The 17,564-nt window shown below is 46.9% G+C and overlaps 1 protein-coding gene across 1 annotated transcript; it reads right to left on the reverse strand.

Annotated features, from left to right (window-relative positions):
* Positions 1–6,023: 6,023 nt before the first annotated feature.
* si:dkey-251i10.2 (uncharacterized protein LOC562682 homolog) lies at positions 6,024–17,123 on the reverse strand. The gene is made up of 5 exons (XM_056279208.1): positions 16,931–17,123; positions 16,071–16,183; positions 15,732–15,841; positions 15,519–15,583; positions 6,024–6,235 (listed from the first exon to the last, which is right to left on the reverse strand). Exons 1-5 carry the CDS (start codon positions 17,121–17,123, stop codon positions 6,024–6,026), a joined length of 693 nt encoding a protein of 230 aa, XP_056135183.1.
* Positions 17,124–17,564: the final 441 nt, after the last annotated feature.

Below are 17,564 nucleotides of genomic sequence, written 5' to 3' on the forward strand. Positions count from 1 at the left end.
CCTGCGACTACACAAAGCACATTTAACTTTCTTGAGTCTACAGAATTTAGCTGTGTCTTGGACCTAGGCACATGTAACATCTGCATAGTTTTCTCAATTTCTCTTTGCGAGCAGCCACTGAATTGTCTGGACAATTTTCTGGTTTATGGCTAGCACTATCGCAATATACACATGTCTAAGAGACACTACTCGCTGTGTGCAGTGCAGCTGCAGAGGGCACACTCCATTTTTTAGGTCTGTTTCCACTGGAGGATGCTGGCTTGGTGAATGATTGGTTGCTTGGCGGGATGTCCTTCTCAGCATTGCCTGGTCTGATAAGTTGATGTGCTCTTTCTCTGCTTTGCACGCCCCTTTGCATGAATTTAATAAGCTCTTGTACTTTCCATTCACCGCTGGAATCTGACCCACGTGTGTAGTTTAAGGTAATATCCTCTGGTATGGGCTGCAGTAGTATTGGGCAGAGCAGGCAGACATATGCGTCGCTGTGTACCCCTAAGGATTCTAGACTGTATTTCACATTCGTCATACAGGTGCCTGAGCCCTGCTATATCTGAGGAACTCCTCACGAGACTGAGGTTCAATAATTTGAACTTGTGCGCACTGACTACGTCTTTTCTTCCAAAACGGTTCTGAAGTATCTCTATTGCAGCATCATAATTACTGTCACTCATAGTTAGTCATGCTACGGCTCTGGCTGCTGCTCCAGTCAAATAGGATCTCAGGTAAGTAAACTTTTCCTTCTTGCACAGCGTGTCAGTTATGAATAGCGGTTTCATATTGGGACCAGAATTCTTGCCACTGGCTTATTTCTCCACCGTATTTTTCTATCACTAGCTTGGGTAGTTTAACAGTCTGTTGATTTGATGACTGAGCTTAAACTTGCATCGCTCACCCGCCCAATCACAGGCTCCCGTGAATTTTCAATGAACCTTTTGGCACGAGTTTTCCATGTGATGATGCGGTCCTGGTAGTCCTGAGTCGCTGCAATTTCTGCTTCTAGATCGTCTGTCGGCGTTTCCCTCTCAATGCCTCCTCAATTGTTCTTCCTTTGTTGACAATAGTGAAAGCATTTCACGCAGGAGATCACAGTCCGGCTGTCCCTCTCTCACCTCTTCCAGCTCTGTTGTAGCGGCGCCGATTGTCCTCCGCTTCCTTTTCATCCGTTCCAATTGCGCCCCCATTCCCGCTGTTAGCCTTAGCTATCTCGTTAGCTTCCAACTTCGAAGTTCAACAGTCCAAGATCCCGGGTTTCAGCACCAAAATGTTGATTAGTTGGAGCTTCTCAATAATGAGGAGAACGGTTGTACCTTCAAACTCAACGTTTAATTTCTGTAATGCTGCGGTAAATTACAGGACGTGTGAAAAAAGGGGACTGTGGCAGGAATGAGGAAAAACACATGAGACCAAGGCGAGTTTGATGTTTATTCCTCAACTCCAAAAACCAACTGCAGCAGGAACAACCCTGCGCCGGCGAGCCCGGGAACCTAAACCACGCCCCCAGCTCACAGTCCTGCTGGGTGAGAGGCATAGCCCCTAGTGTCTCCCACACAGCCCCCCCCCCCGAACACCCAGAAGGGACTCCTGGAAAGAAACTTAGTGTCTCACTGGAGGCTTAAGCAGCCTGCCATAACGGCTGCGCCGTCCCTCAGCCGAAACAGTAGGTGAAACACAGTCCAAAGCCGGCTGAGAAGCAGAACGCTGAACCCGTGAAGACACTGCCGGGGTCCTGGAAGGAGGACGACCCCGACGGGGAACCTGGGCCGGAAACACAACTTCGCCTGCCACCCTGTGCGCCGGTTTAAGCCTATCAAGCGTGACACGCTCCCTACGCCCACCCATATCTAGCACAAAACCCTTAGGACCCGTCTCAAGAACCCGAAATGGGCCATCGTATGGGGGTTGGAGGGGTGAGTGGTGAGCATCATGCCGTACAAAAACAAAACGAGCCGACATGAGCTCCGCAGGCACGAACGACCGCGGAAAACATGTGGTGAACGGGGCCTGGAACCCGAGTGCTGTTGGACAAAAAAGGATAAACGGCCGGACGGGGTCGAGGAGCGGAACTCCCAGGCAAAAATTCCCCAGGGACGCGGAGTGGCTGACCGAGCACCAGTTCAGCGGGTGACGCGTCGAGGTCCTCCTTAGGAGCCGAACGCAACCCGAGCATAACCCAAGGTAAACGATCCACCCAGTTACCATTCAAGAGCGCAGCGCGTAGCGCTGCCTTGAGCAACCGGTGAAAACGTTCACACAACCCGTTAGCCTGAGGGTGATACGCGGTAGTGCGGTGTACCTGCACACCCAAGGATCGCGCAAGTGCCGACCAGAGCTCTGACACGAACTGGGGGCCCCTGTCTGAGGTGATATCTGACGGAGTGCCGAAACGGGCGACCCAGGAGGAAAGAAAAGCGCGTGCAACATCCGAGGATGTTGTGGAGGATAGAGGGACAGCCTCTGGCCACCTGGTGGTCCGATATACCATTGTGAGCAGGTGCGTAAAACCCTGTGAAGAAGGTAGAGGGCCCACCAGGTCCACATGCACGTGGTCGAAACGTCTGGCCGGGATCGGAAACGGTTCGAGGGGCGATTTAGTGTGCTGGTGGACCTTAGCGCGCTGGCACGCTACACATGCAGCTGCCCACCCCTTGACGTCCTTGCGGAGGCCAGGCCAGACGAACTTGGAACCGACCAACTTCACCGATGCCCGAACTCCAGGGTGCGAGAGGGAGTGAATCGAATCGAAAACTCGATGGCGCCAGGCCACTGGAACAACGGGGCGGGGACGACCGGTGGAGACATCGCAGAGGAGGGCAGGACTGCCTTCCTGCATCACAGCGTCCTCTAGCTTGAGACCGGTACGCGTTGACCTAAGGGCAAGGACGTCCGGGTCACTGGGCTGGTCGGCAGCCATAGCGGAGAAATCCACACCGAGGTGCACAAGACACACAAGCACACGCGACAGACAATCAGCAACAGGGTTGGACTTCCCGGCCACATGCTGAATGTCCGTTGTGAACACGGAGATCGCCGCTAGGTGGCGCTGTTGACGAGCAGACCACGGCTCAGTCACCTTGGACATGGCAAAAGTCAGCGGTTTATGATCCACATAAGCCGTGAATGGGCGACCCTCCAGCAGGAAGCGGAAATGCCGGGTTGCAAGGTGCAGTGCCAGCAACTCCCGGTCAAAAACGCTGTACTTGCGCTCGCTATCTCGCAGTTTGCGGCTAAAAAATGCGAGTGGCTGCCACGCATTCGCCACACGCTGTTCAACCACAGCCCCCACGGCTATGTCAGACGCATCGGTTGTTAAAGCTATGGACGTCGTGGGTGTGGGATGGGCGAGGAGGGCAGCGTTAGCCAGGGCGCACTTTGCTCCGTCAAAGGCCTGGACCTGTTCGGGAGTCCAGTCGACAGGGTCGTTAGCCTTCTTAAGCCGCAGGTCTTCGTAAAGTGGCTGAAGGAGGTGGGCAGCGCGAGGGAGGAAACGGTTACAGAAATTCACCATTCCCAAGAATTCCTGCAATGCCTTAACAGAGACCGGGCGGGGAAATTCCGCAGCCGCTTGCACCTTAGAAGGCAACGGGAACGCGCCTTGCGGCGAAATGCGGTGACCCAAGAAGTCAATCACCGGCAGTCCAAACTGACACTTGGCCGGGTTGACTATCAGGCCGTGTTCGTCCAGACGACGGAAAACCTGTTTCAGGTGCGCCAGGTGCTCGTCAGCTGACGGACTGGCCACTAATATGTCGTCGAGATAAACAAACACGAAATCAAGGTCACGCAACACCGAGTCCATCAGCCTCTGAAAGGTTTGCGCTGCCCCCTTCAAGCCAAAAGGCATGCGCATGAATTCGAAAAGCCCAAACGGGGTGATCACTGCGGTATTGGGCACGTCCTCTGCGCGCACGGGAACCTGATGATAGCTCCGCACCAGGTCCACCTTAGAGAACATAGTGGTACCTGCCAGGTGTATGGAAAAGTCCTGTATGTGTGAGTTGGGATAGCGGTCATTGGCGGTGATGTTGTTCAGGCGGCGAAAGTCGCCGCAAAGCCGCCACGACCCATCCGCCTTGGGCACCATGTGAAGCGGCGAGGCCCACGGGCTGTTGGAACGCCTCACTATACCCAGACGCTCCATGATGGCGAACTCCTCCTTAGCTGTAGCCAATTTTACCGCGTCGAGGCGCCGCGCGCGCGCAAAAACTGGCGGTCCCAGAGTGGGAATGAAATGTTCTACCCCATGTTTAGTAACCGCGGTGGAAAAGGTAGGCGTAGTCACCGATGGAAAATCCGCCAGCAAACGCTGAAAAACATCCCCTAATGCTAAAAAGTTAGCGTGTGTTAACGGCCCGGCTCCCCTTGTCTCGCACGGAACAGTGGCGAAAGACACAGCATCAATTAAACGGCGGTTTAAAACATCAACCAGCAGACCATTAGCACCCAGAAAATCCGCGCCGATAATAGGAACAGTAATGGCGGCCACTACAAAGTCCCACTCAAAATGGCGCCCGTGGAAGCAAACAGTCACCAACCTTGTGCCAAACGTCGCAATGGACGAACCGTTAGCTGCACTTAACTGTGGGCCGCCGCCTTCGGCCGACCTGTCTGTCTTAGCAGGAGGGAGTAGGCTCTTTTGCGAGCCTGAGTCCACCAGAAACCGTCTTCCTGACATCGTGTCCTTAATGAAGAGCAGCTCACTACGTCCGCCAGCGCCCACAGCTGCTACTGAGCGCTGGCCCTGGAGTTTCCCGCCGTCTCAAACGTGCACGGAGGGACGCAGCGCCTCGCCTTGCCGCCGAACCGCTGGTGGAAGAAACAGAGGCCTCTCCCGCGCCGTCTCCGGGCAGTCACTCCAGCCACCACTGCCGGGTCCGCGTCCTCCGACGTCGGCTGCAGAGGCTCCGATGCCACACTCTGCACATAGAACCGTCTGGTAGCCAGCAGCACCCGATCGGCCTCCTCAGCCAAACCTCGGCAGTCACCAGCGGCCAGACACGGGGAGTTAGCCAAAGCCGCGCGCACAGGAGACGGGAGCTGGCGCAAGAAAACGTGCGGGAAAAGGAACCCGCCTTCGTCTGAGCCTAGCAGCGACAGCATATTGTCCATGAGATCCACAGCCGTCCCGTCGCCCAAACCGGATAGGGAAAGGATTCTATCTGCCCTCTCTGCGGCAGATAGGCTGTACCTCCGGAGCAGAAGATGTTTGAGGGCGACGTATATATCGTGTTGCGGAGGGGCGCGCAACAGCTGCATGGCCCGGCGTGTGGACTGCTGATCCAGCGCAGCGACGACCAGATAGTATCTGGAGTCGTCTGCGGAGATTCCACGCAGGTGGAACAGCGCCTCGACATGCTGGAACCACGAGGCCGGGTCGCTCTGCCAGAACTCTGGGAGCTTCACAGCCGCGGCGAGAACGTCCGGCTGAGAGAGTTGGGGCGGCGTGGCCGAAGTGGATTCACACACATCTTCTGCTCCAAACATGTTCAATTCGGGGTCACCAATGTGGCAGGAATGAGGAAAAACACATGAGACCAAGGCGAGTTTGATGTTTATTCCTCAACTCCAAAAACCAACTGCAGCAGGAACAACCCTGCCCCGGCGAGCCCGGGAACGTAAACCACGACCCCAGCTCACAGTCCTGCTGGGTGAGAGGCATAGCCCCTAGTGTCCGCCACAGGACCTGTCTTACAAATCTAGCAGGTGCATACAAAAACGTCAAGCTAAGCCGAACAAAAAAAACACAATGTCACTTGTTTTTTTCCCTTTAAAATAAAAGCATATGTCTAACTTAAACCGAGACTTTTCAGAATAAAATAAATGTGTGGCAATACCGAAATATTAGCATTACTGCAGCTCTTATGTCGCCCTCTGTCAACATCACAACTGCAACTATTGTAAACAAAGCATTCCAACTGCAACAATGTATTTTCATGCCCCTTTTACTTAAAAATGAATTAACATATTTGTCTATTTATTCAAATAAACATTTCTGAACAGTCTCTTTAAGCTTTCTACATTCTCTGTCATATCTGGCAGTCCACTTCAACACTTTGCCTTTGTGCAGCAGATCTCTTGTACAGACCGTTTTCACAGAGGTTCGGGATGAACTTGCCTAGGAAATGTACCACGCCCATGGCTCGCAGTACTCCCTTCTTGTCTGTAGGTGGGGGCATGTACAGAATGGCCTGTACTTTGGAGCGGTCTGGTTCCACTCCTTCTCCAGACAGCTTGTCACCTAAGAAAGTGATCTTTGTTTCCCAGAACTGACATTTGTTTTTGTTCAGTTTATGGCCACTCAACTGGATTATCTGTAGGAGGTTCAACAGTCTCTCGGTGTGTTGTTGTAGTGTAGAGCCCCACACAACTAAGTCATCAATCTAAACCTGGGTGCCTTTTAGACCCTCAATCGTTTCCATTGCTCTGTGATAGATTTCAGGAGCCGATTTGATTCCAAATGGAAGTCTAAGAAAACAGTATCTGCCAAACGGTGTATTGAACGTGCAGTGCTTGCTGCTCTTATCATCCAATTTCAGTTGCCAGAAACCATGAGACCCATCTAGTTTACTGAAGAATTTGGCCCCTGACATTTCACTAGTGATTGTTCCTGTTTTTGTATCTGGTAGTGCTCTCTTTTAATGTTCTCATTAATGTCTTTGGGGTCTAGGCACACCCTTAGCTCACCATTGGGTCTCTTTACACATGTTATGGAGTTCACCCAGTCTGTCAGTTGTTCAATACGTTGTATGACTCCCAGTTTCACCATCTGGTTCTTTCTTTAAGCTGGCTCAAAGTGGTGCTGGCACTGTCCGTGGGGCATACACAACTGGCTTGGCATCCCTTTTCAGCTCTATTCTGTAGGTGAATGGCAACGTCCCTTGGCCTGTGAAGATATCAGGAAATTTTTGCACAATGTCAGTTACTGTGTCGCTGTGAGTGTTAAGAACCACCTTTTCACTGTTGATTTGGTAGACCCTCTTGACCAGCTCAAGGTCCTCGCATGCTTTGTCTCCTAGCAGTGGCTCATAATCATTAAGAACAACTACAAACTTCAGGTTTTGTTGCTTCCCTTTCACATTCACTTTCAGCTTGCCACCGCTTTGGTTTCTATTCGCTGTCCGTTATATGCCTTCAGTGGGACTGTCCGTTTATGTATTTGTGGTGTCTCTTTACTGACAACAAAATCTGAAAATTCCTATTGACAGGCTATGTTCCGAGTTGGAATGTGACCACGGAGAAATTCAGTGGCCAAAACAGCGCATCTGCGGCCACTAGAGAGAGATCTGTGGTTGACTGTAGATGGTGTCCAATGTCAAATTGTGCCGGTGGATACGTAGACACCAGTCAAATTGCATATAGGGTTTGTCAGTAGCGAGACGCTATAAAACCACGGAGAAGCCGTTCTTTCACCCCCTCCTGCTAGCTCCTTGGCTCGAGTTTATGCTATTTTGCTGCGACTTTATTATCGATCTTGCTACGACGTATTTCTATCTATCTATCTATCTATCTATCTATCTATCTATCTATCTATCTATCTATCTATCTATCTATCTATCTATCTATCTATCTATCTATCTATCTATCTATCTATCTAAATATCTATCATCTATCTATCTAACAGTTATTTGTATCACCGAATCCTCCTCCTCGAAACTGTAATCCTCGCAGAGGATCTTCCTCTCACTCTCGCTATCTGACATTTTTTGACGAGCACTACCGAGTCCCACCCACCCAGGAAGACAGTAGCCAATAGCTTTGAATTATTAAAACCACACCTATTTTCGGTTGTGATTCAAACTCCCAGTGTTAAAAAGGGTGTTCAGAAAACCAATGTCTTTAAGGCCTTTAATGTCTTTTACACTAATCAGGCTGGCTTTTACCCCTGTGTCTAATTTGAAAAACACCCTTGTCCCATTATCTAACAGAGGTGCCGTCCATTTGTCTGTACCCACTGCACTGACTTGATGTCCAGTGTGTAATGTCCGTAGACGCCTTGTCTTACTGACATAAGAATAATTCAAGAACGAGCCGACTTCGTAGGTTCTTAACTGTGTAGCTTTTACTAGCGTTCATCCGACATACAACCTTCATAACATGCGCTTCTCACTTCCTGTATACTTCACGCGCACTGCACGTACACCCGTGAGTAGGTCAAGTTAAACACGTGACCTTTCATTCATTACATCTCCCCCTCTAAGATGATTTTCTAACCTGTATATCACCCCCCTTTTCACAAAAAAAATAAAAAATCCCCCACAGTACACAAGTCCATACGCCTCACAATTCCAGCCGGATTGCTGGCTTGCTCACCCTGCCAGAGCGAGTAACATATGGTGTGGAAGTTGGCCTTTCTGCTGCTCGGGACTCATCCATGTTTCCATTCTCCCCTGGAGTGACATGGTCAGGATCCCTGCTGACAAAGGTGAGTGTTTTAGGTGTGGCCAACAGGTGGCGCCTGTTCCTTCTGTAATGTTCACCTTGAGCTGTCTCCACTATGTAGGACCTGGGAGTGGAGCTCTGACTGTGAACAACTGCTGGCATTGTCCATGTTTTCTGTCCATCAGGTTTGGTGAGTACTGCGTCACCCGAGTTCAGTGGGCGCAGTGTCCGCACGCCGTTCCTGCGGTTGTAGTAGAAAGCCTGCCTCGATTTGGCTGCGGCGTCAGCGGTTTTGATCAGTTCCTCTTTAGGCCAGGCCGGTTTCAGGTTATGCTGCAATGTGGGTAAGGTGGTTCTGAGTCTCCTACCCATGAGCAATTCCGCTGAACTGGCTCCAGTGGAAGAAGAGGGTGTAGCTCTGTATGTCAACAGGGCGAGGAGAGAGTCTTCCTGCCTTAATATGCTTTTGGCTATCTGAACAGCCCTCTCTGCCTGTCCATTACTCTGGGGGTAGTGTGGGCTTGAAGTCACATGGATGAAATCATAATCCTCACTGAACCTCCTCATCTCTTCTGAAACTAGCTGTGGCCCATTATCACTAACTACAATTTCAGGGATACCAAAACGTGCAAATGTAGCCTTCAGCCTAGCTACAACCTGACTGCTAGTAGTTGTTGGTAGATTTAGGATCTCCAAAAACCTGGAATAATAGTCAGACACTATCAAGTAGTTTTGCTTTTTGTACTCACACAGGTCTATGCCAACTTTGTCGCGAGCCTGAAGCGCGAAAACCGTTGTCTCCACTCCGGCCATTCAACGGGGCAGTCAAACTTGAATTCACTCGGCGGATTAAACTTCGGCATGACCGCTCGTGTTCAGATACACAGACTATTCTGACACCATGTAATGTCCGTAGACGCCTTGTCTTACTGACATAAGAATAATTCAAGAACGAGCCGACTTCGTAGGTTCTTAACTGTGTAGCTTTTACTAGCGTTCATCCGACATACAACCTTCATAACATGCGCTTCTCACTTCCTGTATACGTCACGCGCACTGCACGTACACCCATGAGTAGGTCAAGTTAAACACATGACCTTTAATTCATTACACAGTGTCTACACTCTGTTGGCTGAACACTTTTTTCAAAGTCACAGGAAACCATGTTCACTAAAAATTAATGACTCTGAATCACTGCCCTTTATCAGTTTCATCCACTACATGCACCTTGCGTTCTTTCCTTTCTCTTGAAAAACACATTTTTGCGTAGTGGTTTTGTCCCTTACACCTGGAGCACATTTTACCAAATGCTGGGCATTGCCTGGGTTTGTGATTATCTCCACAACGTTTGCAGTTAAATGTGTCACTTTGCTTGCTTCGAGCACCTCGGTATTTTCCGCGCCCATTTTCCTTGAATGAAACGGCGTCTACGTTCGCACTTGGCAGAGCTAAAGCTAGTCCCTTAGCGGCACCTTCAAACGTTTCCACGTGCTGTTTAGCTAACTCGCTGGCCGTGCATATTTTCACAGCATTGTCCAAACTGAGTTCCGTTTCTCTTAGCAACCTTTCTCTGACTTTCTTGTCACAGGTGCCGAACACAATTTGATCACAAATCATTGACTCTTTCAGTGCACTGAAGTGCCTTGAGCTTAAGGTCTGTGAGAAAACGACCAAACCTCTCTCCTTCGCGTTGCATCCGCGATCTAAACACATACCTCTCGTAAGTCTCATTCTTTTTTGACAGGCAGTATTCATCAAATTTCTTGACGACTTCGTCCAACGTGTTTTTGTTCCCCTCGTTTGCAAACGTGAATGTGTTGTACACCTCTAGCACATCAGCTCCAGCGATGGTGAGTAGCATGGCGGGCTTTCGCTCATTTGACGCCCGTCACCCCTATAGCCACGACATACAGCTTGAACTGCTACTTGAAATTCCTCCAGTTGGCGTCTACATTTCCAGTTAACTTTAAAGTCCCCCGTGGATTTGTAGCATCCATTTCCTGTCTGGTTCACTCCTGGTACCATGTAATGTTCGGTTATGTAATAAATCAAGCTGAAAAGTAAATCTTGTCTCCGTGTATTTAATCACGTCTTGTCTGCGCCATGATTGTCACATGTTCTGATCCAAGAACGTTCTGCGCATGAACCTTAACCCTCTACAATAAACAAGATATACCAATACTGCCACCTCCTGGCCCGGTGGGCACATATCATTACCGTTATCAATTATTTTCTATTATGATATATCCATATATACAGGCGATGGGTGGAATGAAGAACTGGAGTTGGTCCCCGGATGTTACAGCCGCCCACTGCTCCTATACAATAGGATGGGTTAAATGCATAGAATAAATTAATTGTAAGAATACAATGACAAAATAAATTGGCTTTCTTTTTCTTTTCTATCCAAACTCTACAACCTCAGTAAAAATGCCTCTTTACTATTGCAGTGCTGACACAATACAGTAATTCCCTGTAGGAATTAATGCTGGAGAAAGGTTGAGTGACTTCAGCGATTACCACTGTAACTTGGTTTGATGTTGTAATGTGGCTGTATTTGAGGTCAGAGATACAAGGATTATTACTGTATGTGCCTTTCTCCCATCCCTAATCGCCTTGTGTGAATGTAGGGCTACAGCACTTCAATGTTCATGTAACGGGGGCAGTCCTATGCTGTTCTGTGCTGGTCAGCCTGCTGCATGCCCGTCACTCTCATCATTAGCTCTGCGTTGTGTTCTAGTTGGGTGGGGCCCCAGGTGTTGTGGGGGGCCCTCAGTCTCTCATCATCATCATCATCATCATGATCAAGGAAGGAGCGGGGACACACAGGACTCTATTTGGCCCACCTTGCCATTTATTTTGGTTTCAAACCCTTCGACAACCGTCCAGTCCTCCAGCGGGAGCGGTGTTTCTTACGGACGTGGGGGTCGAAGTTCAACCACTGCCCGGACTCCACTCGTGTGCGTTAGAAGTAGAAACCGTCCACGGGACTCCGATGTAAGAAAGGATAAACAAGTATTTTATCCCACAGCTTGCAGTATCTTCTTACAGGGATACTCAAGGTTACGTTCTCCTCAACCAGCAAAACTGTCCCACGGTAAGAAACACGTGTGGCTCGGCTCGATTGCTGCTTGAGACTCCTCCCACAAAACAAAAATGGCCTCTCCCGCGTTCCCTCTTCCGTGTACCCACAAGACCTCTCTCTTAAAGCGACAGTACACGTATATGACGGTCGTTGGAAAACATACATAAAAGTAAATAATGACATAAAATAAAATGTAGTAAACACAAATAACAGCACACAGACAGGATTTGGTGATATTTCATACTCAAACAAAATAAAATAAAAACATTAATTTTAACCTGGTTACATTCACATTAACATCACATCGCTGTCGTGAAAATACAATAAAACAGGGAATAGTTTCACAAAATAATCAAACACACACACACACACACACACACACACACACACACACACACACACACACACACACACACACACACACACACACACACACACACACACACACACACACAGATGAACAAACACACACTTAAACTAACAAGTGTATGTTCAAACACTCGTGCTTTTGGACTTGCCTATACAAAGCTGAAGCTCAGCAGACGAACTGGAAATACTTCAAATCAATCAGGAAATACTTTAAATCAAACTAGAGCATTCTGCCAGTTTGCTGCCTTATATCAGTAAAATGTGATTGTCAGTCTTCCTTCACAAGCCGCCAGAGAAAGTGTGTATTTAACCTTTTGAGGGGCGGGCATTTTTCCTAATCATCTTGAAATGAATTTGTCAAAGGCAAGACAGTTCAACGCCTGAAAGGACTTCTCTTTTTTTCCATCTTTTTTTCTTCTTCAAGCAATGATTTTATCGAAGGAATACTGAATTGCCTATAAATTACATCTAATAACTCTCAAACTTCAATTTTTATTGCAGAATTATTACATTTTCCGTGTGTCTTCAGGCATGCTCAATTTTCCATGTGATTTTCCATGTGTGATGAATGTATACTCTGTATGGTGTGATCCATGCTACCTTTTCCTTTTAAATGGGTAAATACCTTAACTTCAGGAGCAAGAGGTATTTCCTGTGCTGTGATCTGCAGTTCGGGAGCCTGAGTGGGAATAAATCAAAGCAAGTGAAGCCATAAATCGTTGCTAACTTCAGGGAGCTAACTTAACAAGAGCTGGCCAGCATGTTGGGCAGACAAATGGGGGTAAAACAGGGAATGACGGCTTTGACAAACGGACATGGAACTTGACAGAAACCAGTGGTACATGTAATGCCCATCTTAAGCCTCTTTAACATCCACTGGGTCTCTGCTGACCACACCATGCTAGAAAACTAGGTTAGATGGCATGATGTGGAAAAAGTGGAGCAGATGCAGCGAGATAAAAAGAATGAGCTGTATTAGGTCTCTGGGTATCTCTCGCTCTCTCCTCTCTCTCTCTCTCTCTCTCTCTCTCTCTCTCTCTCTCTCTCTCTCTCTCTCTCTCTCTCTCTCTCTCTCTCTCTCTCTCTCTCTCTCTCTCGCGCGCGCGCGCGCGCGCGCTCTCTCATCCCCTCTTGCTTTTTATTTCAGTCCAGTTCGGTAGCTGCATTATTGACACGGCACAGATTCCATACATTGCCGAAGCACCGTATGGACCAAACGAATTGCACAAGAATTGTACCTCTTCCTTTCTCTGGAATTAAACGGGGGGGGTCACAATTAAACTGATGAGTTTTTTTTCTTTATCTTTTATGAAGAGGGATTAACCTAGAGTTCATTCATGTTGGCGATATAGTGCTACAATAGATACGGTATGTAAGTGGAATCAGGGATTGACTGCGAGATATGACCTAGAAAGAAAGAGCAACCCTGTTCGAGGCTTTACAATAGATGAATAGATCGGGAAACTGTTATTGTTGATATATTACATTATATAGTCTGCATCACTATTATAAGCTAACTAAGGAACCAACAGCCATGCAAAAGCGACTTGATCTCACGAGATTGAGCACGGGGGTTGTTTGCGCATGTTATACAGGGAGGCTAATCAGTTTAGTATTGGGAAATACTATCAACCGAGTTTGTTTTAAAGCTTTTTGAGAGAGGTAGTGACGCGTCAGGATGATGAACCAAATCTCATCGACTTCACAACTTACACAGGACATCTTGACTGTGAGAGGCTTTTTCCTGGCTGCGGCGGTCGCGGGACGGAAGACATGTCCTAGTTTCTCTTGCTGTGGATCAGCCTGGATTTGACTACATACTCAATAAGACAGAATACATGCAGTAAAAGCAGAGGACTAGACAGCTTAACTTATTTTCAAAGCTTCAGTTGAATTCATAATTCATGTCTCACAGGTCCGTTGTTCAAGGGGAAAGTGCTAATTATATCCGTGACGTCTAGTGACCCCATTAGTCTTCCCTACCCACCTAGTTAGCAGTGGCGCCCCCAGAAAATTTTCATCGGGGTTGCCAAATGGGGCCACTGAAAATCTTGGGGTGGCACACCAAAACCAAAAGCCATGACTGAATTTCGGGAATTCTATGCTGCCGTTGTAGTATACTGTATAGGCTAGTTGAAAACGGTCAATATGAGAGTAAAGAAAAATATACATTATTGATTTAAATGAACAGCACCTAATGTAAGATATCAGATAGAAGCATATTATGCATAATCAGAAGCATATTCTGCATATGCGACTCGTGGCTGGGGGGGCCAGCGGGGGGGCCAGGGATAGTATCAGGGTGGCCGTGGCCACCCCTGGCCCCCCTTGGGGGCGCCACTGCTAGTTAGTCAAGATATGGGAGTTCTTTTGACTTAATTTCTCAGCAAAAAAAGGAAGAAGAAAAAATTCCTCTAAATGCTGAGTAGTCTATGCATCTGAGGCAGTGAACACAAGAAATAATGAAAACCGTTTGTAGAAAGACACCAGAGAGTTTATTCCTCAGTATAACTGTTCATTTGATTATGGACATAAAAAAACATCCTTAGATAATAGGGCTGGGTAATAATTCAATATTATCATCCTCCAGCGGTATTATATAGGGATGAAATGTGGATATGGCCAAATCATCATACACAATTTTTTACCTAAATTATTGATACAAACATTTCTCACAAAATGAGGTCTGAAATGCGTAAGGGAGAAATATTTGAAAACTAGTGTAACAGCCAACTAAAGGGTCCGACCCATTAGCCAAGGGCTAGTGAGTCTACACATCCATGGTCGTTACATTGTTACATTAGTTTCGGGTTGATATTTTACTATACCTTACATTACCAAACAGTTCAATGTGATGAACCTCAGGTGGAGTCTAAATGTGATATTTTTGCATGTCTCGTGAAATATATCGATGTCATGTAAATGTTTCTTCTGATATTTTTGAAAATACTATTTTCCACATTGTCCGGCACTATTAGAAAGACTTAAACGCGGGTCCGCGGTGGTGTAGCGGTCTAAGCATCGGCTTTGAGTCGACGCAGTTGCTCACTAGGGACCGGGGTTCGCGCTGTGTGGGAAAAAAGCAGTAGTTCGGTCTGGCTTCGCCTTGTCCCGGAAGTGGCGAGGCGTCTCCTTCGAGACTGCCGGCCGGAGAAATGCAGTTGGCGAACGCATGCAGTGCGAAGGTGGGTGTTTGAATTAAAATAAGGAGCGATTGGCCACTAAAATTGGGAGAAAAAGGGAAAAAATCAGAAATAAATTTTAAAAAAGAAAGCCTTTGACTACCGTACATTTACTTCATGTTGTCAAACTAATAAGCTGTGCTGTAAGATAGATACAAGAAGAAGTTTCTACATGAGGATTTCAGCAGGGTTTCAACGTTTTTTAATTCACCCAGAGACAAATATAATCAGTCAATCAACCAGAGACAAATCTAATTTAGCTGTTAGTCAGCAGGAAACCCTTCCAACTCGGCTGTGTTCAGTCCAGCACTTGTGATATCAGAAGACACAGTGCAAGGTAAAACAGCGGATTTCCATCCGTCAGTCCGTTTGCTCCATCCGTGGCTAACTTTTCACCCGTATCTTTTCCTGAGGATGAGAAGATGCAGAGGATTTAGGATTTCTATGAAGGGGGGGGGGGGTACTGTTTCTCAGACAGTTTATCTTACATTCATCACCTCACCCACCTCTGGTCAGAGTCGCTGACCTCACATTCAGCCAGAAGATGGTGCGCTGCTGGGCTACAGTGGCCCTGAAAACAACGACACCTTCAGCAAGAAAAATATCCAGTTCATTGCAAAAGGATCTGAAATTGAAACTAAGCGGATAATGGAATGTGTTGGTTTTAGTTAAGGAGATTTAAAAAAAAAACCCAAAAAACGATGAAGCCAAATTTTTACTTGAAGTACAAACTGCTTGCTGAGGTGGGTGGTATCCAGGAGTATGCAGTCGTGTTTCCCTTTATGTTGATGTTGGAGTGAGTGATGGCACCTCGTGGATTCCCTTTGCACTTCAAATGAAAAATTCTCAGTATTTATTGGACGACATTGGAAATACTTTTGAGTCATAAAATCACCATGGTGCTCAAACTGGTTACTCTTCATAATCGTGATAAATGGCTTATAAAAGATGCATTTATCTCGGTCATGCATGGCCTATTAAGTTCTGTTCTCGCTCCTCCTGCAAACATTTAGACAATCAATTGATTCGATAAAAGACTGAAAATGTACAAAGCAAACCTCAAGCAACTTGGTGTCTGGAGGAGGTAGCTGCCAGCTCCCCAAAGCAGTGCTGCTATATGTTGTCCGAGCCTCCAAAAGCACGCCCCTGTATACTGGTCCAACTATCGTCACTGTGGAGGAAAGGACATCGCAATGCCAGTCGTCATATTTGGGAAAATCCACAAAGCATTTTGAAAACTCCAGTTTTTGAACCTGATTGCTGACAGTTTATTTTTAGAGGGTATTTGATAATAATGACAATAACTCATCGATTCTGTATGGGAAAACTGACAAGCCTAATATTACAGGACAATAATGTTCAGTTATTTAATTAAGTGTAACCTGTTTAGTACTCTTATTATCCTTTTATGGTTCCAAAAGCTCAGACTGTTTATTTATTTTAAGGCCAAATGTATTGTATACTACAGTGCAGAAGGTAATAAAATAGATGTGGGTGTCTGTCATTGATCGGGATACCAAACTGGGGTCAGGAGTCAGACGTAGTGTGCACACCACCAGTGGACCACAACTACATTAAAGTTTTAAGGAGCCTGTCCAAGGGCCCATTCGCTAACTTACAATATTTTTTCAAGCAATTTTGAAAAGATATTTGTAGATAATAAGTCAATCTGAACAAGTACCTTATCTTTAATAATGATGATGAAAGTTCATTGAATTGCAACTGTTTTAAGTAAAAGTTGTTTTAAAATGCTTTGAAAATGCTTGCACAGCTCGTCCATTCATATTTCAATTCATTTGTTAGATGTCTTCATGCGCTACGTAGCAGATAAGCGTCTCTGACTTTTTAAGCTCAGCAAGTACTTTAATGATCACTAAATGCTACTATAAATTATTTTACTGATCCATACATGCCTTACCTGTGACGGGCTCACCGGGCTGAAATGTCCTTGTGTTGGTGAGGACAGTGTAGGGTGGTGGTGAAGGCTGCGGCTGCACCCCGGTATGACGAGGCACCATGTCCTCACAGGCTGAGGTGGGAGCACCAGTGGGATAACCATTAGCAAAATACAGCAGATGAAACAAAACCAAAGTGGGCAACAACAGCTCCATGAGGTCAGATAAAGCTTAACTCGTGCCCCAAGAAAGCCACTGCATAAAGAAACAGTAACACAATGAGAATGAAGAAGAGAAGCTGGACAGAGCTCAGCCAAAAGGTGTCCTTTTGAAAAATACTATCGCTGAGTCACTCGACCAAAACACATGAATTATCCCCAGTGTCTTTTATTTTTCCACTGTGAATTTGGGTATCGGAAGAATGGAAGTGTAAAATGCCTATTTATCCATTTCATGGCTCAACAAAGGCAGCTTCTATTTTGCACCAGCAGCAGCAAAACACTGAAATTATTTACACTGAACTCGTGCTCCAAAGGCAATCATAACCAAAGAAACTTTCGAAAAACACTTCTTGTGAAAGTCATATAAGTGCATTAATGGTCCGTTTGACTTGTGTTGGAGTGAGGACGTGAATTAGAAGGATCATATCCCTGTAAA

This window comes from Lampris incognitus, chromosome 1 (genome assembly GCF_029633865.1).
Source record: "Lampris incognitus isolate fLamInc1 chromosome 1, fLamInc1.hap2, whole genome shotgun sequence".
Classification (NCBI taxonomy): domain Eukaryota; kingdom Metazoa; phylum Chordata; class Actinopteri; order Lampriformes; family Lampridae; genus Lampris; species Lampris incognitus.